The sequence below is a fragment of the Peromyscus maniculatus genome, chromosome 4, assembly GCF_049852395.1.
Source record: "Peromyscus maniculatus bairdii isolate BWxNUB_F1_BW_parent chromosome 4, HU_Pman_BW_mat_3.1, whole genome shotgun sequence".
Lineage (NCBI taxonomy): Eukaryota > Metazoa > Chordata > Mammalia > Rodentia > Cricetidae > Peromyscus > Peromyscus maniculatus.
In genome coordinates, this window is record NC_134855.1 from 128,908,103 (window position 1) to 128,932,217 (window position 24,115).

At 47.1% G+C, this 24,115-nt stretch overlaps 1 protein-coding gene across 1 annotated transcript in view; it reads left to right on the forward strand.

Moving 5' to 3' along the window:
* Pygb (glycogen phosphorylase B) overlaps positions 1 to 24,115 on the forward strand; it is a 59,630-nt gene that overhangs the window by 15,011 nt on the left and 20,504 nt on the right. Inside the window, exons 2-6 of the mRNA XM_076570819.1 lie at positions 9,384 to 9,485; positions 15,755 to 15,833; positions 18,692 to 18,795; positions 21,929 to 22,060; positions 23,670 to 23,781. Of these exons, the coding sequence (XP_076426934.1) occupies positions 9,384 to 9,485; positions 15,755 to 15,833; positions 18,692 to 18,795; positions 21,929 to 22,060; positions 23,670 to 23,781 (529 nt within the window). The remainder of the gene's footprint in view (positions 1 to 9,383; positions 9,486 to 15,754; positions 15,834 to 18,691; positions 18,796 to 21,928; positions 22,061 to 23,669; positions 23,782 to 24,115) is intronic.

A 24,115-nucleotide genomic window follows, 5' to 3' on the forward strand; every position in this document is an offset into this window, starting at 1 on the left:
ATGCAGAAATAGCTGCTGTGTGTTCATAAATGCAGTAGCCTTGTCATGTCCAGCAAATAATGTTTCACTGCAGACCTCCGGCACTTACAGTCATCTTGTTCCCTCTTGTTGGGTGATCCCTGAGCCTTGAGGGGAGTGAATGTGGTACAGATTGTCCTAATGAGAGCTGAGCACTCATTTACTCTTTTATTACTTTTATTCTCTGTAAATGGATCTGTTATGGATCTCTACATTAATTGCCATATGTTGTAAAAAGAAGCTTCTCTGATGATTGATGAGAGTTGCATTAATTGATGGGCATAAAGATAAGAACTTAGGGGGCAGTTTATTGCTATATCCGTTTAGCAGAATACTAAGATTAGGTTTTCCTCTCAGGCCTAGGGACCAGGGCCTATTCAGTCATAAGCTTTTGGCCCAGTTAACAGTACCAGGCTTGAACTCTTGTGGAGCAGGCATTAAATAGAACCAGAAAGTAGTTGATTACTTCTATAACATTCATGCCACTTTTGAGCTAATGGGCATGTCTCGATAGGCCAATAATTACTGTAACTCTTGGGTCATGGTTGGGTGAGGTTGTTAAATATTAAATATTAAATATTTAATAGCTTAAATAGAACCATCCAGAAAGCACTATGAAAAAGCTAGTCAGTAGGCTTGAAGCTTCCAGGTTGATACTAGCTTCATTTCTCCATGTCCTATAACTCAAGTATGTGGTGTCTTCAACAATAGGTATTACTCATCAGGTTCTGGGGGTAACAAAGAGCAATGGCCTGTAATGTTTGGGAGGGAGGTCTGTGAGGCCCCTCTGACTAACAGCTCAAAAAGAGGTAACCTGTTCCCAGTACTGATAACACCAGAAGCTTTGATTTGCACGGCGTTGAGAGCACTGCACCCATTCTTTGCCTGGGTGATGAGTCATTCCTTTGTCCAGTATATTCTGCTTGTCCATTGGTTACTTAGTGGTGCTTTAGTGTCATGCAGACTATTGCAGTATCATAGTGTTGCATTCAAATGACTTATTTGGTTGGCTGGCCCCAAGGCACAAGGGCAGTGCTGTCAATTCTCATGTCAAATCGAGGCTGTAAAGACCTTCCTTGACACAAACAAGTGAAAGCTCTTGGCCTAAGGAAGGAAAAGAATGTGCTGGGGTTGCTAATATCTGGTGCAAACTAATATATTTTTTAGAGGCACCACAATCACATAACTTCATTAGAGTGTATTCCTTGTTATTATCAAATAGCAATGTTATATTTCTTTTTCATTATTGCTATTAATTTATGAATTAGGCTCATATATATACATGCATATACACACACATATGAGAAAACATGGTGCGCATTGGTTGACAGTCTCTTAACACAAATTCGTAGAACCAAAAGTGCTTTTAGATTTTGGAGTTTGGAGTATTTTCATAGACCTGACCATTCTAGCATCTCACATCCAAAAAATGTCAGATGAGAGATGCTCTACCCATGTAGAGTTTAGACATACGTTGACGTCTGTTGAGAGTTTTGGAGGAGATCACCCATGGATAAGGCTGGAGATAGTCCATAGTAGAAAACGAATTTGTATGTGTGGACCTTGAACACAGTATTTTCCCAGGCAGCTGGGATCTAGCTGGACTCTGTATGTTTCCACATTTGTTAACAAACCTGGCCCAGACAGGACTTGCAGCTTCCTTTGCACTGTGGAAACTCTATAAAATAATAAGTTGACTCAAGTGTAGTGCAAATAAAGCATAAGGTGATTAAAAAGCAAGATGCAATGGACTGTGAACCAGGAGTAACAGCCGGAGCAATTACAGCTGTTCAGGGACTTGCTAGTTACCCTGCAGTATGTTTACTTATGTCATTTAAAGGATATTGGAATTTGGATAGAAATTCAATATTAATTAACATAATTAAATAAAGTGGGGGTGGGGCAGCACACACTGACTTTGTGACTTTTTTTTTTTTTTTTTTTTTTTTTTTGGTTTTTTGAGACAGGGTTTCTCTGTGTAGCTTTGTTCCTTTCCTGGAACTCACTTGGTAGTCCAGGCCGGCCTCGAACTCACAGAGATCCGCCTGGCTCTGCCTCCCGAGTGCTGGGATTAAAGGCATGCGCAACCACCGCCCGGCTTGTGACTTTTAATATATTCTTTCAATGGTTAGCTTTAGTGTTCTGGAATTTTGACATTTTATTTCCTTTTCTGGCACACCAACTGGGTTTGTGTTGTTCTTTCTCATTAATATCAGTATTATTTCCACTAATTATTTTCTTGTCTCATTTTGTCCAGTCTTCCTCAGCCACTGCTTCGGGCCGCAGAAATATATCATAAGAACTCAGCTGGTTATGGCAAAGTCACTACCTGGAGGAATCAGGGAATTCTTTCAGAGGAAGCCAAGGAGCTTTGGTGTTACTTGGCTTGTTATATATCAGCTGTCTTCTGTTATGAAAATCATGTGTGCCTTCATAGTTTTCCCAATTAATTTTTCCTTAAGAAGGGCTAACATTCAAAGTATTTGGAGAACAGCCTCAGGAGAGGCTTTCTCTGGAATCAGATATCTCCCTAAGACAGTTTCAAGGACTAATAGTAATAACAGTCCACATGCTAGTCTCCTGATTTAAGTAAGGTAAATTCCACAAGGAGACACCGCCTAGGTGAGGTGGACGTTAAGTAATAGCTTTACACAATTTAGCTCAGACCCTCCTTTCTTACAGCCTTACTAACTTTATAGACCTTTAACTCCTTACCTAACCACTTCTAGGAATATTTAGATAACTTTCTGTGCTGACAGCTATGCTCAGCCAGAACCCCAGTTCAAGCCTCCCTGTAATTAACATAATTGGCAGCATCCGGCCAGGTGCATCCCTAGATGGAGGAAAGTACCTTATCAGAGATACCTCTGTACTCTCTAAGAACAGACTTAAGCATCCAGGCTACCTGTTTGAGAAGGCCTGGCAGATGTGCCAATTAAGCTTAACTTCCTCCTTTCCCAAATCTTACCTTTAGTTCCAGATCTCCCTTCAACTATCACCAGAGGCATCTAGCTATACACAGGTTGCCTAGCGACCAAGCACTTTCCCCCACCCTGCAGAAAAAACAGCAGATAGCTTGAACAGATAGGAGCCACAGGAAAAAAGAAGGTAGTTTTATTTTCTCCCATTGACCTAGCAACTTACAGATTTTTTTTTTTTTTTTTTTTTTTTTTTTTTGGTTTTTCGAGACAGGGTTTCTCTGTGTAGCTTTGCGCCTTTCCTGGAGCTCACTTGGTAGCCCAGGCTGGCCTCGAACTCACATAGATCCGCCTGCCTCTGCCTCCCGAGTACTGGGATTAAAGGCGTGCGCCACCACCGCCCGGCAACTTACAGATTTTTAACATTTTCTACCAGTCACATTTAAGATTATAGTTGAGCACATAAGATCCCTCTTCTTAGATATTGCCCAAATTTAGCCTTTAGTTAATTCATTGGTCACTTCCCTTCTGGGTTGCAAATGATAATTAACAATTACTGCCCCTCTGTGTGATTCTTATCACCCCTCCGTTTGACCTTGGAAGCCTGGTGGTCACTATCGGAGGAAAATTCTTACCTACCCATAGAACTCAAGCCTGGTGACCTTGCTCGAGCAGGGGATTGCTATTGCTTGGGTTTATAACTGGACTTCTGAGAGACTTGGAGAGGACAGAGCGATGGAGAAAGGAGAGGGATAAGGAGGATTTTGAGGCGAGAGAACCATGTGGAGGAGATGGAAGATGAGGAAGAGTCAGATGGGGAAGTACTAGCTGGGTAAGAACGAGATTAAAAGGACCTAAATGAGGCAGAATTAAGACGAGAGAATTAAGATAGAACTTAGAGGGAGCAGTAGATAAATATAGAGAGAAATCAGGCAAGAAAGGAGCTAGGCATGAGAGCAGAATAGAAGCTGTGTAGAGAGAGAACTCACACAGAATAATAAAGTGTGTGGACTAAGGAGTTTCGTGTACATAGATTCATTTCTTTTCATCAAAGATTAATTATCAGCTGGTTGTAGATTCTTCCTGGTCCCTGGGAGGGGACTATCGAGGGGCTGGACCCCCATAGTCCCCGATAAGCCACACTTTTGTTTCTGACTTTGCTCTTCCTTGAATTCCATGGTAACCTTTGAGGGGTGAGTTTTTGGTTTTGACCATGTCATGTTTCAGTACATAGATACATCTAAGTCCAAAAGTTACTTGTTGTCTGTCTGTCTGTCTTCCTTTCCTTCTTTTCTTTCTTTCTCTTTTTATTTTTTTATATTATTTATTTAACACTCTGTAGCCCAGGTTGGGCTTGAACTTGTGATCCTTTTGTCTCTGTCCCTTGAGTCTGGAATTACAGGAGTGTACTTTCACACTTGTGCAGGTATTCACAGAGGCCAGAGCTGCAGAGATGTCTTCCACCATCTCTTGGTTTTTCTTCTGGTCTGTGTTCAGTTGGATCCTTTGTGGTTCATTGATTTTGGGGGATGAGTTTGTGTTTGAACTTATTTCATCCTGTGGTAGATGCAGTGTGGTTTTGCCTATTATATTTCCTGTCCCATCTTCCTGCCTGGTTTTTTAGGGAAATTCTTTTTTTTCTCTGTGTTGTCCTGGCCTGGAATTTATAGACCAGGCTTGCCTGGAACTGACAGAGACCTTCCTGCCTCTGCCTCTGAGTGCTGGGATTCAAGGCGTGTGCCTCCACAGGCCAGTTTAGGGGAATTCTTTTAAGGTCTATGAGTGAGTGCTTGAGTGGGAAAGGTCATGTGGAATTGTGTGTGTGCTTGTGAGCATCTGCTGTGAGAACATGGGGGTGCTGGGTGTTTGTGGGAGCCTGCGAAGTACTGTCAGTGACTTCTGAAGGCAGGACTCATAGTGGACATCTGTCCCCTACTGCCCCTTGGTTGTAAGTGGCATTTGAGACATTTTCTGATTTTGCTGCTCAGAGTATTGTCTATTTTCTTTTTATTTATTTATTTTCTTTTTTAAATTTTTCATAATTTTTTTTTAATTTTATTTATTTATTTTACATCCTTGCTGCAATTTCCCCTCCCTCCCCTGCTCCCAGTCCCTCCCCCACACCCCCTTCTGTTCCCACCCTCTAATCCATTTCTCCTCCATTTTTGTTGGCGGGGGAAGGGCAGGTCTCCCATGAGTATCGACAAACATGGCATATCAAGTTACAGTCGGACTAGGCACCGCCCCGTATGAAGGCTGGTCATGGCGCCCAGTATGAGGAATAGGGTCCCAGAACCAGTAAAAGAGTCAGAAGCAGCCCCTGCTCCCACTGTTGGGAGTCCCACAAGAGGACCAAGCTACACAACTGTCACATATATGCAGAGGGCCTAAGTCAGTCCCATGCAGGCTCCCTGGTTGCTGATTCAGTCTCTGTGAGCCCCTACGAGCCCAGGTTAGTTGATTCTGTGGGTTTTCTTGTGGTGTCTTTGACTCCTCTCGTTCCTATAGTTCTTTCTCCCCCTCTTCTGCAGGATTCCCCGAGCTCCTCCTAACGTTTGGCTGTGGTCTGCATCTGTTTCCATCAGTTACTGGATGAAGCCTCTCTGAAGACAATTGGACTAGGCACCAATCTATGTGTATAGCAGAATAGCATGAAGCATCCTTACATTGACATTTTTTTCCCTCCAGTCATGTTTGGTTCTATCCTAGGTCTCGGGACCATCCAACCTCTGGGTCCTGGTGCTCCAGGCAGTGTCAGGGGTGTTTTTACTCTCCTTGGCATGGGTTTCAGACTAGGCCAGTCATTGGTTGGGCACTCCCTCAATCTCTAAGCCTCCATTACCCCAGGATATCCCACAGGCAGGACAGACTGTAGGTTGAAGGTTATGTGGCTGGGCTGGTTTCCCATTCTCTCCACTTAAAAGTCCTGCCTGGTCACAGAAGATGGCCAGTTCAGGCTACGTACCCACTATTGCTACGAGTCTTAGCTGGGGTCATCCTTGTAGATTCCTGGGAGATTCCCTTATGCCAGGTTTTTACCTGACCCCTAAATGCCCCCATTTCTAGTAGTCTCTTTCAGTAATCACCCCCTCTATCCTGCCCGCCCCCACTTTTATTTTTTTTTCCAAACAAAGTCTCACCATGAAACTCTGGCTGTCCTGGAACTGGGTTCTGTAGACCAGGCTAGCCTCTAACTCACAGTGATCCACCTCCCTCCGCCTCCCGAGTGCTGGGATTAAAGACAAGTGCCGCCATGCCCCATGACATCTGTTTTCTTATGGCCAATGAGTTTTAAGGGATATGTGAGCAGGGTCATTTTTATCCCACTCTCCGTTCAATTGGAAGGTTTCTGTTTTGTTTTGTTTTGTTTTTGTTAAATTTGAGGTCTTATCCTGTTGCCTCGGATGTTGTGGAGTATCTGACAAGATAGCGCAGTGGCTAAAGGCATGTATTGCCAAGGCTGATGACCTAAATTGTATCCCTAGAACACAGTGGGAGGAAAATTTGATTAGTTAAAGCTGTCCTCTGACCTCTACATATGTGCCATACCATGTGTGTACACACAATAAATGAATGTAAAAATATTGTTAAATTTATTTTAACTTTGATTTTTTTTTAACACAATTTCATCTTCTTTTGGTAATAGCTAGATTGAGATAAAATTCATACAGTTATAAACTTACCATTTTAAACATGCACATTGGGCTGGGGAAATGGTTTGGGGAGAGAGAATCTGCCTAGCATATGGGGGCCTTGGTTTTGATCTGCAAAAGTGGGAGGAGAAAGCTGGGGAGGGAGCAAGTGAGGGAAGAATATTCACAGGCTCGTGCATGCAGCACCACAATCAAAAGCATTGCATTGGTCACACTGATAAGCACACCCATGCCTTTTGGTGTCACGCCGCAAACACTGTCCTCACAGCCTTTGACATCTGTCAGTCTGTGTGGTTTTCTGCCCTCCCCAGACTTTGTTTTAAACCACAGGATAAGCCCAGTGCCTTATGTGTAGCTAGAGTTTTCCTGCCTTGCCCACAGTCAGCACAAATCTCTGTCACCCGCCAGTCCCACAGCCGCTCAGACCCAACCAAGTAAACACAGAGACTTATATTGCATACAAACTGTATGGCCGTGGCAGGTTTCTTGCTAACTGTTCTTATAGCTTAAATTAATCCATTTCCATAAATCTATACCTTGCCACGTGGCTGGTGGCTTACCGGCATCTTCATATGCTGCTGGTCATGGCGGCGGCTGCAGTGTCTCTCTCCTCAGCCTTCCGCTTCCCAGAATTCTCCTCTCTCCTTGTCCCACCTACTTCCTGCGTGGCCACTGCCAATCAGTGTTTTATTTATTGACCAATCAGAGCAATTTGACATATAGACCATCCCACAGCACTTATGTGTGTAGGTCAAGTGCTCTAAACCTGAGCTGTATCCTGAGCCTTTTTTTTTTTTTTAATTAAATGTGTGTATGAATGTTGTATGTAGGTATATTTTGTATGTGCCTGGTGCTTGCAGGGGCCAGAAAAGAGCACCAGAATCCCTGGGACTGGAGTTACAGACAGCTATGAGACATGGTGTGGTTACTAGGAATTAAAACCAGGTCCTCTAGAAAAGTAGTCAGTGCTCTCAACTGCCAATCCATCTCTCCCCCTCCTCCCCTCAGCTTCCCCCCCACCCCCAGGGCTGAGGACCGAACCCAGGGCCTTGCGCTTGCTAGGCAAGCGCTCTACCACTGAGCTAAATCCCCAAACCCTACCCTCAGCTTTTTAACTTTTTATTATTTATTTGTTTGTTTGGATTTTGCGAGACAGGATTTCTCTGTGTAGCCCTGGCTGTCTTGGAACTGGGTCTATAGACCAGGCTAGCCTCCAAGTCAGAGATCTGCCTGCCTTTGCCTCCCAAGTGCTGGGATTAAAGGCATGTGCCTCCTTAACGTTTTGTTTTGAGACAGGGACTCACTAAGTTGCCCAGACAGGCTTTGAAAGTGTGATTCCCCCTTCTCCTACCTCAGCCTCTTAAGTAGCTGGGTGACAGGCATCCACCACCAGGCCCAGTCAGGACTGACTTTTGATAGCACATGCTAAGGTAAGAGGTAGTGGCAGATGGTTACAGCTTAAATAACCGTGTGCACGGAGCAGAAGGAAGTCAGGTTCAGCAGTTTTCAGAGGGATAGCAAATGCATTGTTAGAGAACTCTGTGGAAAAGCCAGTTTTTAAGGGAATCCGTAGACAGCATGGCGCGGCCTGTGGTAAAGGTGCCTTGGCCCACCGGGCGGCGGTGGTGGTGCACACCTGTAATCCCAGCACTTGGGAGGCAGAGCCAGGTGGATCTCTGTGAGTTCCAGGTCAGCCTGGTCTACAGAGCTAGTCCTGGACAGGCTCCAAAGCTATAGAGAAATCCTATCTCGAATCCCCACTCCCCAAAAAAAGATGCCTTGGCCCACAGACTTAGCAGCAGTTTGGGGTGGGGTGGGGGGTTCTTTGCAATGCTGAGTGTGCCTGAGGGAGAGGACAAGGGTGTAACAGAAGACTGCCCAGTAACATGACAGTCAGTGTCTTTGAGGAGTCAGTGCTTTGTGGCTAACAGGATGTCAGGAAGAAGATGGAAGCAACATGTTCCTCTTTTGGGGACTCTCATCAGGTAGATAAGGGAACTTGGCTAAGAGCCATCCCCTCCCTGTCTTGGGATGTCTGGTTCCGAAGTGGCTTCCAAGATGTCTCTGAGTGTTAGCACCTGTTGATGGGGTATTGATTTCTGAGTCTTCACAGTAGCTCCTAGAACTTGTCAGGTCTGGTAGCACTGTGTGTGGCCACAGTCCAAGTTAAAATATCTCACTATGTCATGCACACACCCCACACCAAGCAAACTACCTCACAGCCCGTAAAAACCAGACTTTGCCTTGAGGGAATAGGTTGCCAGCATCCGCGTTCCTGGTTGTTGTGCACTTCCTGTGAGCTCAAGAAGCCACCCATTTGAACATGGGATCTCACCAGGTCACTCAGTTTGGCTTCACACTTCTGGGCTTAAGTCATCCCTCTGCCTTAGTCTCTCAGGCATCTAGAGCAACAGAACACACACCATGGCCAGCATATATTTACTTATATTATTTATATTTAATAATTGGAAACACTTTCTCCTCTGTAGGCTGTTTTATTCCATGTTGGAGCTACAAAAGCAGCCCATCTTAGGGCGAACAGCTGGTAAGAGGCCAGCCTAGCTCACTGTGGGATCTCCCAGCCATGGAAGCCTGTTCCCAGGTTCTAGGACAACCTCTGTCACAGGAAGTCAGTTTCTGTGTACTAAAGACTCAGGAGTGGGGTTAACCTGTAGCGATCAGCATTGGGTTCATATGAAAATCCTACCTAGGTGCTTCGTGACTCTCTCCCTGCGCTGCCTCCCCCATGTGCGGACAGAATGGGAAACCTAAGATTCTTTCTTTACTTCTTCAGCGCATTTATTACCTTTCCCTGGAATTTTACATGGGCCGCACGCTGCAGAACACCATGGTGAACCTGGGCCTTCAGACTGCATGTGATGAAGCCACTTACCAGGTACGTTTAACCTGTCCCCTGCAGAGTGATCGCTGATATTAGGACCTGTGTCCTCTGGGAGTGGACACCTGTGCTCTGGTGTGTGCTGGCGGGTAGCATGCCTTCTCCTCAGGGGAGAAGGTAAGAGTGAGGGAAGATAATAAATGGAATTATTATAGGAAGACTGAATTGAGTAGTGATGCTATGGTTTGGAAGTTTCTAGAAAGATGTACTTTCCACTCCCACCCCAGAGGTAGGTTTTGATTATGTCGTGATCCGTTTGGTTTCACTCCCCCATCTCAAGACATCCTCCTGAAGTCACTGTGCTGTATAGGTCTGGAGGTGCCCTCCTCTCCTTGGAAGGAGCTAACCCTTCCTAAGGGCTCCTCATGACCCCATTCTCTTCGGGATAATTCCTGCACGGGTCATTTGTAGCCTCAGCAGAGCTATGTTTGTCTCCCCAGCCGTCTTTGCCTTCTCCTCTCACCCCTGGAACACTGATCTCTGGTGGAGAAGTTCTGTGGTAAGACCCCCGCAGGCTCCTCCCTCTGGCATGGATACACAAAAGTTTTTAGAGAGGGGTCCCCTCCCACCTACACTGTAGTACCCCACCTGCTTGTTTAAGCATAGGTAGGAGGAGATTGGGGGGCCTGATAGGGACATAAGTCTGTCATGGTGTAAGCCTTGCTGGAGACCCATGTCTCTCCTTCTCTGAGGCCATGCTAACCTCCATTCTGCAGTGACAAAATACTTGAGAGAAATCAATTAAAGAAAGAAAGGCTTATTTTAGCTGGCAGTTTCACTGGGTCTGAGACAGGCGGCATGTCTTAGTGTCTAGAGCATGTGGCTGAGGAGACTCCACTCCCAGGATTCAGGAATCAAAGACAGAGGTTGGGGACAGGCACATTCTTCTAGGGTGCCTTCCCCACCATGACCCAGTTCTTTTAACTAGACACTCTCCTGATAGTCTTTACTCAGCCTGTGAATTCATCATCAGTTGCTCAACCCATCCCCGAGGTCACAGCTTTCATGATCCAGTCTCCCCTCAAGGTATGACATGCCAGAACGTTCAGGGAACAGCTTACTCTCACAACTAGAACTTCAGAACAAGCAGCCTTCTTCTGAGTGAACCTATCAGCGGTGTACTGGAAATCATTTGCTTTGTAGAAAATTTTAAGTGCGTATGGAAAGTATTCTCATCAGCTTTAACTCAGGGCTTCAGTGTGATCTCTAGAAGACAGGGACTCTCAGACACACCCACCCACGATGCTGATCATATAAATTGCCTTAGAATTTCTTTTTTTTAATTTTATTTTTTTCATGTTTAATTTTTTGTGTGTGGGTATTTTATATCTATGCACCATATGCATGCAGTGCCCTTCGAGGCCAGAAGAGGGCATCAGATCCCCCTGGAACTAGAGTTGCCCACAGCTGTGAGCCACCACATGGGTGCTGCAAACTAAGCCTGTTTTCTCTGAAAGAGCAGCCAGTAATTTTAACTGCTGACCTATCTCACCAGCCTCAGACTGCCTTAGAACTCCGAAAACAGAATGTTTGAAATTGATACAGCTCCTAAATTTCCCTTAGTTTATGTGCATCTCTTTTTTGTTTCTCTGTTTTGTGATTTATTTGTTGGAAATGGACTTATCTTGCCGAGTGTTCGTCATCTTCCTGAGTCTCCCGTCTTGGGTTTAACCTGCCTGTATTAACAGCATAAAGATGTCTGCTCACACTGTCTCAATGTCCTACAGTAGTGGGTTCTGACCAGGTAGTTAGGCAAGAACTGAAAATAAAAAGCCTCCAGATTAGAAAGAGGTAAAACCATCTGCTTACAGATGACATGAGCTAGAAAATCCTAAGACATCCATAAAGACAGCCAGGGCTACACAGAGAAACCTGTCTCGGAAAACAACAACAACAACAAAAGAAATCCATAAAGAAATACTAGAACTGGCGAGGGAGTGCCAGGGTTTTCGGGATACAGGATCGATTGCAGAAACCATCTATATCTTAATAAATGTGCGGATTAACATCCAAATTGGAACAAAGATGGCAGTTCTGCTTATAGTAGCAGAAGAAAGAATTAAATAGGTGAAAATGTAGCAAAGATACCACCTCCCCACCCCACCCCACCCCCACCCCACCCCCACCCCATGCAGCATTTATACTCTGAAGAAGTTGAAAGAATTAAGGAAGGCTTAAAGATGGAAGAGACGTCTCCTGTTAATGCCGTGGCAGACTTGGTATTGTTAAGATGCAGAGCTCTGCACATTGATCTATAGATTCAATTCAGTCCTCTTCAAATGCCCAGTCAGTTGGATGATATTTTGTTCGTGTTCTGACAAATACAGCTTGCCTGGAGATCAGAGGGCAGAGCTAGCCACTAGTTAACCATAGAGGCCTGGCAGTGGTGGTGCACACCTTTAATCCCAGCACTTGGGAGGAGGAAGCAGGAAGATCAGGAGTTCAAGGCCACCCTGCGCTACATGAGATTGAACCAGTCTAAAAGAGAAATAGAGCTGGGTGATGGTGGTTCACACCTTTGATCCCAGCACATGGAGGCGCATGCCTTTAATCTCAGCACTAGGGAGGTAGAGATAGGAACATAAGGCGGGTAGAGACAGGATCTAACCCCATTAAATAGGAGGATTCATAGAGGCAAGATCTCCCCCATTCAGTCTGAGGATTTGTAGAGGTAAGAAGTCTCTGATGGCTAGTTGCTCTGCCTTTCTGATCTCCAGGCAAGCTTTATTTATCAGAACACAAACAAAATATCACACAACACTAGTCAGTTTCTTCGGAGACTGACAAAATGATCCATATGTCTGGGTGGATTCCCAAGGAGTCAGGAGCAGTCAAAACAGTCTCTAAAGGGAACCACTTGGGAACCCACACTTCCCAGTTTCAAAAGTCACTGTAGAGCTACAGTGACCAGCCTGAGTCATGCTGGCAGAAAGTCACATGTGTCAGCCACCAAATAGAACTGAGAGTCCAGAAATAACCTACATGTTGAGGGTAAATCTCTTTTTCAATTTAAAATAATTGTTGGGAAAGTTCCTATCACATAAAGTTGGCCGTCTTAGCCATTTTTAGTGTGCGGTTGAGCGGCATTCGGTACATTCACAGTGTTCTGCAGCCGTCACCACTGTCCATCTGTAGAACTTGTTCATCTCCCCAAAATGAAGCGACACCTTACCCACCGCAGTCCCTGGAAGCCACCATTGTTCTTCACGTTTCTGTGCGCTTGGCTATTCTGGGCATGTCATGCGCTTAACTACAGAGTGTCCTTAGCGAAGTGTCCCAAAGGTTCACCTGTGTTGCATGCACTGTGTGTTGGTCCTTCATTGCCTTTTTAAAAAAGTAACAATTTTACACTCATATGTATTTAATTGCCCATAGCCTATAGGAACACATATTCCTCACAGAGCTAATATAAAGTGAACTTAATTCACTTGCAAAGGCAAAGGCATTCGTTAGGTTGTAAAGATTAAATAATAAATACAAAAGTCCTTGGTGTGGCACCTGAATCAGGGAGGCCAGAGAGACCAAGGTGCTGCTCACATCACCTCAGCATTACTGGCTCTCCTTGGTCCTGGATCTGTTATGCCCAGATCTCGGGGACCCCCAAAAGACCACCATGGAGACTGAATCCTGCATGTAAAAGTAAAGAGCCTTTATTTCAAGCTCTGGAGCTCAGTCTCTCTGTCTGTCTGACACAGCCATGAGAACAGAGAGCCCCGAGCTCAGGTGGGGCAGAGTTTTTTTATCATAGCAGAGGTTGGGGTGAGGGGATTTCCAGGGTCCAGGACCCTAATTGACTGACAATTGTCTAGGGGTATCTGTAAAACAAAAATAGGTGTGTGCTAGACTCAAGGGCATCTGGCCACCTTATCTAATGGTTAGAATGTTTGGGGTGTCAGGTACTTCCTCATCACTGGGTGGATCCCTGGGTGGTATCAGCTTAAGGCTTTTTCTGGATCTGGGTGTTGCCTGCCAGTAAGCCTGTCACAGAAGCTGTGTCTAGGCCCCTAAGCCTGTCATGGCTGCTATGTGGTCAAGCTGTTTAGGGGCCCTCCACAGATCTCCCTTCATTATTGTTGAAGGCTCTATCATGTGAGTACACGCTATCATTTGTCTGTGCCATGCGTCATTCATTCATCTGTCTATGAACATGGTTGCTCCTACCTTCTGCCATCACAGATAATGGTACCATGAACATGAGTGTACATGTAGCTCTGTAAGACCCTGCAGTTAGTATCTTCAAGTCTGCAGCAGGAAGTGCATGCAGTCCCTAGAGCATCCGTCTCTTTTGTCCTTTGTGACGCTGGGTCTTGAACTTGAATCCCTGTGTGTGCCAGGCAAGTGCTGTAACCACCAAGTGACATCTCCCAGCGGCTCTGATTTGCCTTTCCTTGATGGTCAGTGGTGGTGAGTGTATTGTGCTTATTGGGAATTTGTATATCTTTGGAGCAATGTCAATTCAAGTATAATTGCCCACTTTTGGGTCAGATTGCTTGTTTCTCAATACTCAGTTTTTAGATTTCTCTATTTATTTTAGATACTAGTCTCCTATCAGATATGTGGTTTGCAAATACTTTCTCCCATTCCTTAAGTTGTCTTTTTATTCTGTTGATAGCGTCCTTTGACTCACAAAGTGTAAAAGTTTTTTTTTTTTTTTGGTTTGGCTTTTCAAGCCAGGGTTTCTCTGTTTAACAGTCCTTGCTGTCCTAGAACTTTCTCTGTAGACCAGGCTGGCCTTGAACTCACAGAGATTCATCTGCCCCTGCCTCCTGAGTGCTGGGATTAAAGGTGTGCACCACCACCAGGCTGAGTGTAAAAGTTCTATGCAGTATTGTTCGTTTGTTTTTCTTACTGCCTGCGCTTTTGGTGTCACCTCTAAAGCATTTCCTTTTTTTTTTTCCCCCCCCAGTTTTTCGAGACAGGGTTTCTCTGTGTAGCTTTGCGCCTTTCCTGGAGCTCACTTGGTAGCCCAGGCTGGCCTCGAACTCACAAAGATCCACCTGGCTCTGCCTCCCGAGTGCTGGGATTAAAGGCGGCTTTTTTTTTTTTTTTTTTTTTTTTTTTTTTTGTAAGCATTTCCTTTAAAGGAAAGGATTCGGGAGCTGGAGAGATCCGGGAGCTCAGTGATGAAGAGTGTTTGCTGCTCATGCAGGGGACCCAAGTTCAGTTCTTAGCATATGAGGTGGCTCCCAACCACCTGTAACTCCAACTCTAGGGGATCAGACCCTCTGCTAGCCTCTGGGGGCACCTGTGCACACACAGCACACACATGCACACACACAAACAAATCTTTTAAAAGCAGGAAAGAATATGGGTGCATAGGCCTGTAATTCCGGCAGTCAGGAGGTTAAAACAGGAGAATGCAAGTGTGAGGCCATCCTGGGCTACATAGGAGGGTCTTGTCTCAAACAACAACAATAATAAACTAAAGGGAAAGAATGGCCAAATAGTTCCATGGAGGAAGAATAGTATTTTAAGAAAGTGATGCTGGGACACTTGGACACACAGAAGACAAGTCAGACCCTTCCCTCACACTAAGCAGACAGATTAGTCAAAATGGACCACAGACCTAGCTGTAAGCGTTAAAACTGTCGAACTTTCAGAGGAATATATAGAGGTAAAATTTCATGACCTTGCATGGGGCAGTAGTTTTTTGACATCAAAAAGCACAATCAGGGCTGGAGAGATGGCTCAGAGATTAAGAGCACTGACTGCTCTTCCAGAGGTCCTGAGTTCAGTTCCCAGCAACCACATGGTGGCTCACAACCATCTGTAATGAGATCTGGTGCCCTCTTCTGGCCTGCAGTCATACATGCTGTATACATAATAAATAAATCTTAAAAAAAAAAAAAAGCATAATCAACAAAAGAGTGGGTACATTGGCCTTCATCAAAACCATAGTTAAGCAGATTGTCGAATCTGCTCACTGTAACTTGGTTCATAGCCCGGCAACAAGTATTTGTAGCTATTAAGCTCCTCTTTTATCTTAAAAGGTCTTACTACGTACCTTTGGGAGTCCTCCTGCTTTAGCCTCGCTGGGATTACAGATAGGGTCAGCACACCCACGAGATGTATCTAATTTTGAATGGTCACCATTAGCAGGTTCTGAAATACCTGAAAACTTTCACTTGCGTGCATTGATTAGCATTACGTTTTTACCATTGACTTTTCAGTCTGAAAGAAATCAGACTCAAAATGTAATTACTTTCGACTTGTTGGGGGGGCAGTAGTGAACAGCACTGAAATGTCACCTTTGTGTTTGTTTGCAGTTGGGGTTGGACTTGGAAGAGCTGGAGGAAATAGAGGAGGATGCTGGCCTTGGGAATGGCGGCCTGGGGCGGCTGGCAGGTAATCTGTTCTTGCATCTCTCTAACCTGTTGGCTTGGTGGAGGATCACAGGACAAGGCCGACGTCCTGTGTCCTCCTGATGTCCATCCATCACCATAAACTGGCCTCCGTCAGAGGCATGGGCAAATGTGTGTCAAAATCTTTGCCATCGCTAGACAAAGAGGAAAACGTACGTTGTCTCCCAGCCAGCACTTTGTAATTATCAGGAAGCGTTTGCCAGCATGGGGTCAGGGGTGCCAAGAAGGTTCCCTCAGCTCCCCCTCCCCCACTTTCCAGGGTTCAAAAGCCATTGCTTGGTGGGGAGTATTGCCCATGTCCAGTGAGGCTGTGGTTCCCACACAGGGAGCTAATGGCTCCTGGTAGACTAGGGCCAGGCTTTGGGCCATGCTGCTTTCTCTGGCTACCACCTTTGAGAACAGCCCCAAATGTTGTTCTCTTCTTTTGAGTATTTTACAGACTTTTGGGGGCAGAGCAAGCCAGATAATGAACATAGAAGCTAAAAAAGCAGTCTGGCTTTGTGGTGGGGTGAGGGAGGGAGGGTATCCAGGCTCAGGCTTTTTGGAAGTTGCCCTTTTATAAACCAAGATAGGCTCTGAAATGTACCTCTGTGTTTTCAAATAGTAACTAAGTTCTTTACGATTTCTAAGGCATGATGTTTCTTTCAAATAAAACTGTGTACTTGAATCTACATAAATGACTGGTCCTGCCCACCCCACCCCCTACACTTTACAGCCGCCTCTCAGAGGCTACAGGTCAGGCCAGGCATGGTGCTGGCTTTGAAAGTGAGCCCCCTCCTCAGACTGCCCAGCCCTCATGACTGGCCGCCATCGCTGTCTCGCCTTGTCCGTGTTCTGCTGATGCAGAGCCTGTGTGCCCTCCCTGGGGGAAGCCCCCGTGGTCTTTATCAGCTTTGCCGCATTCTGGCCAACCCACCTCTGAGCTCAGGGTGTCCCCACCTCTGCCTTGGTGCCCGTTGCATGTTCTTTGGTGCCAGGCAGCTTTCCTTGTCACCTGCCCTGCGTGGCTGGGACCTGGACGCCTTCCCCCTCCCTGCCCAGCCTCTTCTTTGACCTGGTGGGAGTGAGTCCATGATGGCTTGCCTGATCTGTTTCTTTCCCAGGAGTCCCGGACCTCCTCGCTGCTGCTCTGCCTTGCAGGTGTCTGCATTTGGTGAATTAGACACGCGTTTTATCTGCTAGTGTTCCCTGTGGCACCCTTCTTTTTCTCTCTTGCTTCCTTTCTCCTTCCGTAGCCCCTTCCTCCTCTCTCCCTCTATTGTTTGTAAAGCTGGTGATGCCTTACACATGCCTGACGAGCATTGTACCACTGAGATCTACCTCAGCCCTCCTTCTTAAAGCCAGAAGGTGCTTTTTGGATTTTTTGTTTGTTTTGAGAAAAGGTCTCACTATGTAGCCCTGGCTGGCCTAGAACTCACTATGTAGACTAGGCTGGCCTTGAATTCACAGATAGAGAATAGAAAGATAGAGATCTATCTTTCTCTTCCCCCTGAATGAATGCTGGGATTAGAGGCATGCACCACCTCCCTGGCCTAAGCCAGAAATATAGCATAGCTTCTTTCTGCATTTTTATTCAAAACACTTTTTATTTTATCTCTTTCTTAGGAAGTTTTTTAAAATGGAATTTTTTGAAAAGTTAACTTTATGTGTATGAGTGTTGTACCTGCACTGCATGGATAGATGAATGTGCACTGCATATATGCCTGGAACCTACAGAGGTCAGAAGAGGGAGGGAGGGCATCAGATCCCCTGGAACTGGAATTAAGGACAGTTGTAAGCCATCATAGGGGTGAACCTGGATTCTCTGCAAGAACAGCCAGTGCTCTCAACCGCTGAGCCACCCCTCCAGCCCCTCAGGAGGTTCTGATTGGAACAAACCAAGAACTCCATGGGGGACAGGATACTGCAGCTCATGTTGGGACCTAGAGGACTGTGGAGCTTGGATGTTTAGTATCCGGGCCAGGGGGTGTATATCAGTGACCCTAGAGGACTGTAGAGCTTGGATGTTTAGTATCCGGGCCAGGGGGTGTATATCAGTGACCCTAGACAACTGTAGAGCTTGGATATTTAGTATCCGGGCCAGGGGGTGTATATCAGTGACCCTAGAGGACTGGGGAGCTTGGATGTTTAGTATCCAGGCCAGGGGGTGTATATCAGTGACCCTAGAGGACTGTAGAGCTTGAATGTTTAGTATCTGGGCCAGAGGGTGTATATCAGTGACCCTAAAGGACTGGGGAGCTTGAATGTTTAGTATCCAGGCCAGGGGGTGTATATCAGTGACCCTAGAGGACTGTAGAGCTTGCATGTTTAGTATCCAGGCCAGGGGGTGTATATCAGTGACCCTAGAGGCACTGTGGAGCTTGGATGTTACTATCTGGGCCAGGGGGTGTATATCAGTGACCCTAGAGGACTGTAGAGCTTGAATGTTTAGTATCCGGGCCAGGGGGTGTATATCAGTGACCCTAGAGGACTGTGGAGTTTGGATGTTGCTATCTGGGCCAGGGGTATATATCAGTGGCCCCATTTCTGTGCCTGACTCCCATGGATAGAGTCAGATGTGCCCCAGCTGGCGGAGCTGTGGATTTTGAATGTACAGAAGTCAAGCTGCACATTTGTGAGCAGGCTGGCATGGCAATGGGGGGACTTAAGCATGATCTCTGGGGTTCCTCACTTTTGCCCCCTGTTCTTGGGTGAGGGGAACTCAAGTGTACCCTTTTGTGAAAACTGGGGTTGCTATGGTTACCACTAGCTCCAGCTGCTGCTTGCTGAATCCCAGTGGAACCTCGGGGTCCGGCAGTCCAAGTTCTGGTGGTGATCTGTGATTTGGGTTGGATTTTTCAGCCTGCTTCCTTGATTCGATGGCTACCCTGGGTCTAGCTGCATATGGCTATGGAATCCGCTATGAATTTGGGATTTTCAACCAGAAGATTGTCAATGGCTGGCAGGTAGGTGAGCTTAGGTGTCTCCATTGCTTCCCAGTCCTCATATTCATTCATATTCTCTCTCTCTCTCTCTCTCTCTCTCTCTCTCTCTCTCTCTCTCTCTCTCTCTCTCTCTCTCTCTCTCTCTCTCTCTCTCAAATGTGCATTGGTGTCGGGTTCCCTGGAACTGGAGTTACAGACAGGTATGAACTGCCATGTGGGTGCTGGGAATTGAACCTGGGTCCTCCAGAAGTGCAGTCAGTGCTCTTACCTGCTGAGCCATCTCTCCAGGCCCTTCAGTCCTTGTTCATACATGGAAGTGAGTGTGCACTCTTGGAGTTCATCTGACTGTGCTCCACATTCCCTGGAGAGAGCTCCCCAGTTCTGCACAGCACAGCAGGAAGCAGCTGGCTCTGGCTAGGCTGGTCCTGTGTGAGTCCTTGGCCAACTGCTTCTTTGTGGTAACAGGGAAGTCATGTCGGAGGACACATGGGTTCATTTGAGCCTCAGAAGACCCCAGACTTCTGAGCCTCAGACACCTAACAGTGGTGGCCAGGACACCACGAGCTATGTCCTGAGATGCTTGTTTTGGGGGTGAGGGTATTGCTGTTGGGGTTCATCTCTGAGACAGTTTGATAGCTAAAGCAGCAAAGCCAGGTATGGTGACTCATGCCTGCAATCCCAGCCCTCCAAGAGGCCAGAGGCAGAAGGATTGCCACAGGTTTGAGTGCAGTGTGGTTCACTTTTTGAGTTCTAGGCCGGTTAGGCCTGCATAGCAAGACCCTGTCTCGAAACCATAGACTTGACTGGAGTAGAATGGAAGCAATTATTATAGCTTTGGTTCCCACCTGCTGCCTCCATTCCCAGCACCACTGAGGCAGCGGTTGGAGAGCAGCAAGTGACAGGCAGGGCTGTGGCCTGTGGAGCTCTCTGGTGGAAAGATTGAGGAGCCTGACCCAGGGTAGGCCTGCTGCCGCCTGAAGTGGGAAGGTAGCTGACTTCAGGGTTACTCTGTAGGATTACACCAGCTGTGGTACTGACAGTTTTCAGTGACAGACCCGGGAATGCTGCCACAGGGCCGAAGGCAGGACTGGTCACCATGCACAGAAGCATCTTGCTGGGAATAAAAAGATGCATGGTGACTGACTCCATGTCACCTTCCTGAACACCCTAGATACACTTCTAGAGATTCTTCTGTGCAACAACCAAAAAATCCCTTCAGAGAGGATGCAGCTTCCTCATTGATTAAGTGCTTGCCTGCCATGCACAAGGCCCCGAGCTCAGTCCCCAGCACTTAACAAAGTGGCCATGGCGCCTCACCCCTGTAATCCCAACACTCAGGGAGGAGGAGACAAGAGGATCAGGAGTTCAAGGTCACCCGTAGCTTCATCCTGGGTTTGAGGTCAGCATGGGCCACATGAGACCTGTCTCAAAACAAAACAGACCTTCAGAGTACTTCATCTTACTGTGTTCCACATTCCCTGGAGAGAGCTCCCCAGTTCTTAGCACAGCACAGCAGGAAGCAGCATGTGTCCTCCAACATGACTTCCCTGTTACTACAAAGAAGCAGTTGGCCAACAACTCACGAAGTAACATGTTGGGCCCACTTGTTTATTCAAAGGAAAAAAACAATTGTTTCACTCAAACCTTTAGGTTTCTGATGGGAGTGGATTTTGCATTTGGGGAAATGCAGATTTGAGGATGGTTGGTCCAATCAGCAGCATCCTCTAGAGCAGTGGTTCTCAGCCTTCCTGAGGCTGCAACCCTTTAATACAGTTCCTCATGTTGTGGTGACCCCAACCAGAAAATTATTTTGTTGCTACTTCATAACTGTAATTTAGCAACTGTTAAGAATCATAATGTAAAGATCTAACATGCAGGATATTTGATATGTGACCCCTACAGGGGTCAGGAGCCACATGTTGAGAACCACTGCTCTAGTGAGATGTGTTCAGGCATTCATTCCCATGGGGGTACCTCCCAGGCCACAGCCCACCCGGTGCACATTGATTTTGCTCAATGACTTTAGGGCTTGCCCTTTTCTTTCTTTCTCTCTCCCTCCCTCCCTCCCTCCCTCCCTCCCTCCCTCCCTCCCTCCCTCCCTCCCTCCCTCCCTCCCTCCCTCCCTCCCTCCCTCCCTCCCTCCCTCCCTCCTTTCTTTCTTTCTTTCTTTCTTTCTTTCTTTCTTTCTTTCTTTCTTTCTTTCTTTCTTTCTTTCTTTCTTTCTTTTTTTTAAGACAAAGTCTCATACAACCTAAGCTGGCCTCCAACTCACTAGTAGTTGAGGCTGGCCTTGAATTCCTCATTCTCCTGTCTCCACCTCCAAGTACTGTGATTATAGGAATGTGCCACCATGTCTAACTCTGCACTATGACTGTCCTTTTTTATTTGAGGTAGCTTTTTCCCCATTTTCCATCTTCATGTGTGAGTGGTATGCATGTATATATGCATGGGTTTCTTTTTACTTATGTATGGGTACACATTCGTGTGTGCGCGCGCGCGCATGTGCATATATGCATTCGCGTATGCAGAGCATACATCCAAGTAGTCCTGACCATCCATAATTTTTGTGGGTTCTGGGGATCTGAACTTCAGTCCCCATGCTTATTCAGCAAGCTCCTTAACTGCTGCGCCGTCTCCCCGGCGTGCGTACGTGCCTGTCTGTCTGTCTGTCTGTCTGTCTGTCTTTTACTTCTCCCATTTTTTTGTGTTTTGTGTTTTAGTTTCATGAGACAGGGTTTCTCTGTGTAGCTTTGGAACCTGTCCTGGATCTCTGTAGACCAGGCTGGCCTCGAACTCACAGAGATCCACTTACCTCTGCCTCTCGAGTGCTGGGATTAAAGGCAAGTGCCACCACTGCCCAGCCTTCTTTCACTTCCATCAGCATTTTTTGCAAGATTCACCCATAGTGCAAGGGCATCAGTTCTTCACTTGGGTGATTTTTCCATGTCTTTTTATTTAGGTATCTTTTTCTGACTAGTGGAGGCCTCTGTTGCTTTAGTAGTGTGTGTGGCCTGCCTGGTTGGAATTTTGACCGGGTGTTTTGGTGCCGGGCACCGTGTGACCTCTGCATTTTGCATGCCCTGCCCAAGAGCAGGGTTGGTTTGTTGGCATCATCTCCTCCACATTGAGAACTTCTTCCCGGCTGCCCCTCCAGGTGGAAGAAGCTGACGACTGGCTGCGCTATGGGAACCCATGGGAGAAAGCACGGCCCGAGTACACGCTGCCTGTGCACTTCTACGGGAGAGTGGAACACACCCCTGATGGCGTCCTGTGGTTGGACACACAGGTATGGAGGCCCAGCCCACGGACACACTGCTGCTGAGCAAGAGGGCTGCCCTGAGTGAGGGCCTTTGTTATCACCTTGACTTCATTTTGGGAATTTTGGCGGACTTAAGGTAAAACCCAAGGAAGGGATTAGTCTCACACACACATCATCAATACTTGCACTTCAGTGGGTGCTCCTTGCATTAGAATATGATGCATCTCACACAGCAGTAGTTTAGCCAGTGCTGTGTGTTGGGGTCAGTGCTTGCAGCCAGAATGTTCTTGTGCTGCTAGATGACACAGAGCCAGTGCTTAATGACAGGGCTCAGAATCCTGTCCTGCGGGGGAGAAAGGTCTTGGCTAGGAGGACGAGAACAGCTCCCAGATAAATCACAGAGCCCTGACGACTGCTGTCTCCTGGTACCACCTATGACCCACAGCTCTGTGTAGTGTCTGAGCTAGCCAACTCCTGGTGGGTATGCCAGGCCTTGGCCAGTGTCCCTCCCTCCCAGCTGGCCCCTGTGTGGTGCCAGTCTGGGAAGATGTAGTGCAAGAGAACAAATCAGCTCTAGGGTTGGAAGCACATACCCTGGTCCCTGGAGAAGGGAGAGCATCCTGGAAGCGGGGAATGCAGGGAACAAGGTAAGAATAGGGACCTCAGTTATCTGTGGTGGAGAAGGGTAAGCAAACATGGAAGCCAGGTGGCTGGGGAAGCTCTTTGATATTCTAAAACAGAGTTTTAAATAGGAAACCTGGGCCTAGAGCAGTCTAGAGCCAGAACAGTCTAGAGCCATACTATGCAGGCCATACATAAAGAAGCAGAAAAGCGATCCTGTGTTCTAAATGCGTGCAATGACTGGTCAGTGTACATGATGAGAGCCGTATTAGCTCTGAAGACTGTGGGCAGGTCTTGGGGTGACTGGACCTGTCCTCCGTAAGGTGAGCCTGTGTAGGACAGCAGAGAGACTTGGCAGCAAATAGGAAGAGAAAGGGGAGACCCAAGTTACTCCTGGTGACCCAGACACACTGTCCTTGATGGATGTCAGCTAACTGACTTTGCAAAGCGACTTGGCAAGGAGGGAACAGGGCAGAGCAGCTGTGCTTCTGTCTAGGCTGATTTAGGTACATGGAGGGAGGGTATGGTTAAGGTACAGTCAAGAGGAGCCCTGCCAAAGGTGTCAGAAAGTGGGAGCAGGTGTCCATAGGAGTTAGCCAGGGCCTGGACTCGCCAAAGCAGAGTGGCTGAAGAGAGAGCGTGGGTGTATGGGGGAGGGGTGGGGTGCGTGTGTTGTGGCACCTTGAGAGGCCAGCGTGGGAGGATTGTTGAGTTGCCGCCAGTACTAAAGTAGATGGTGCTGGGAGACAGCTGTGGTTGGGAAAGATGTCAGTGTGGCTGCTCTCCCTCTCGGATGGCCTTGCTCAGGGTGTCTGGATGGCACCCCGAGAGTGCAGGGGCAGCACTCTGCTAAGTGTTCTGACAGATGAGTGTGTCCAGCGGGAGGGGAAGGAAGGAGCGTGGGAGCAGATGGGTCAGGGACCATGGAGAACTAGAGCTGTCCCGCCAGGGAATGGTGACTGGGCAGGGAGGGGTCTTTGCTGACTCAGCCCTACGTGTGCTTTCTTACGGTCAGGTGGTACTCGCCATGCCCTATGACACCCCAGTGCCTGGGTATAAGAACAACACCGTCAACACCATGAGGCTCTGGTCCGCCAAGGCACCCAATGACTTCAAGCTGAAGGATTGTAAGTTCCCACTGTGGCCCCTGTACGCTTGTCGGTTTAGATGTTTTATCTACACGCTGGGCCCTCACCACTCCTGTCCCCGTTTTTATACTCTCTGCTGGGGTGGGGCAACTTGTGAAGTGGGTGGTCCTTAGAGCTCCCCTACAAACACGACGTGGGGCAGACAGGATGCCAGGCTCCAGCCAGCCAGGCCATTCAGACCACATGTCCCCAAGAACAGGGCTGGGGGTTGGTAGTGTGCAGCGGGAATGGGGCGCTGTGAGGGGAGATGCTCCTCTGTTGTGATGAGATGATGTTGGCTGTGGCCCAGGGGCATCTCTGACTCCTCCAGGAA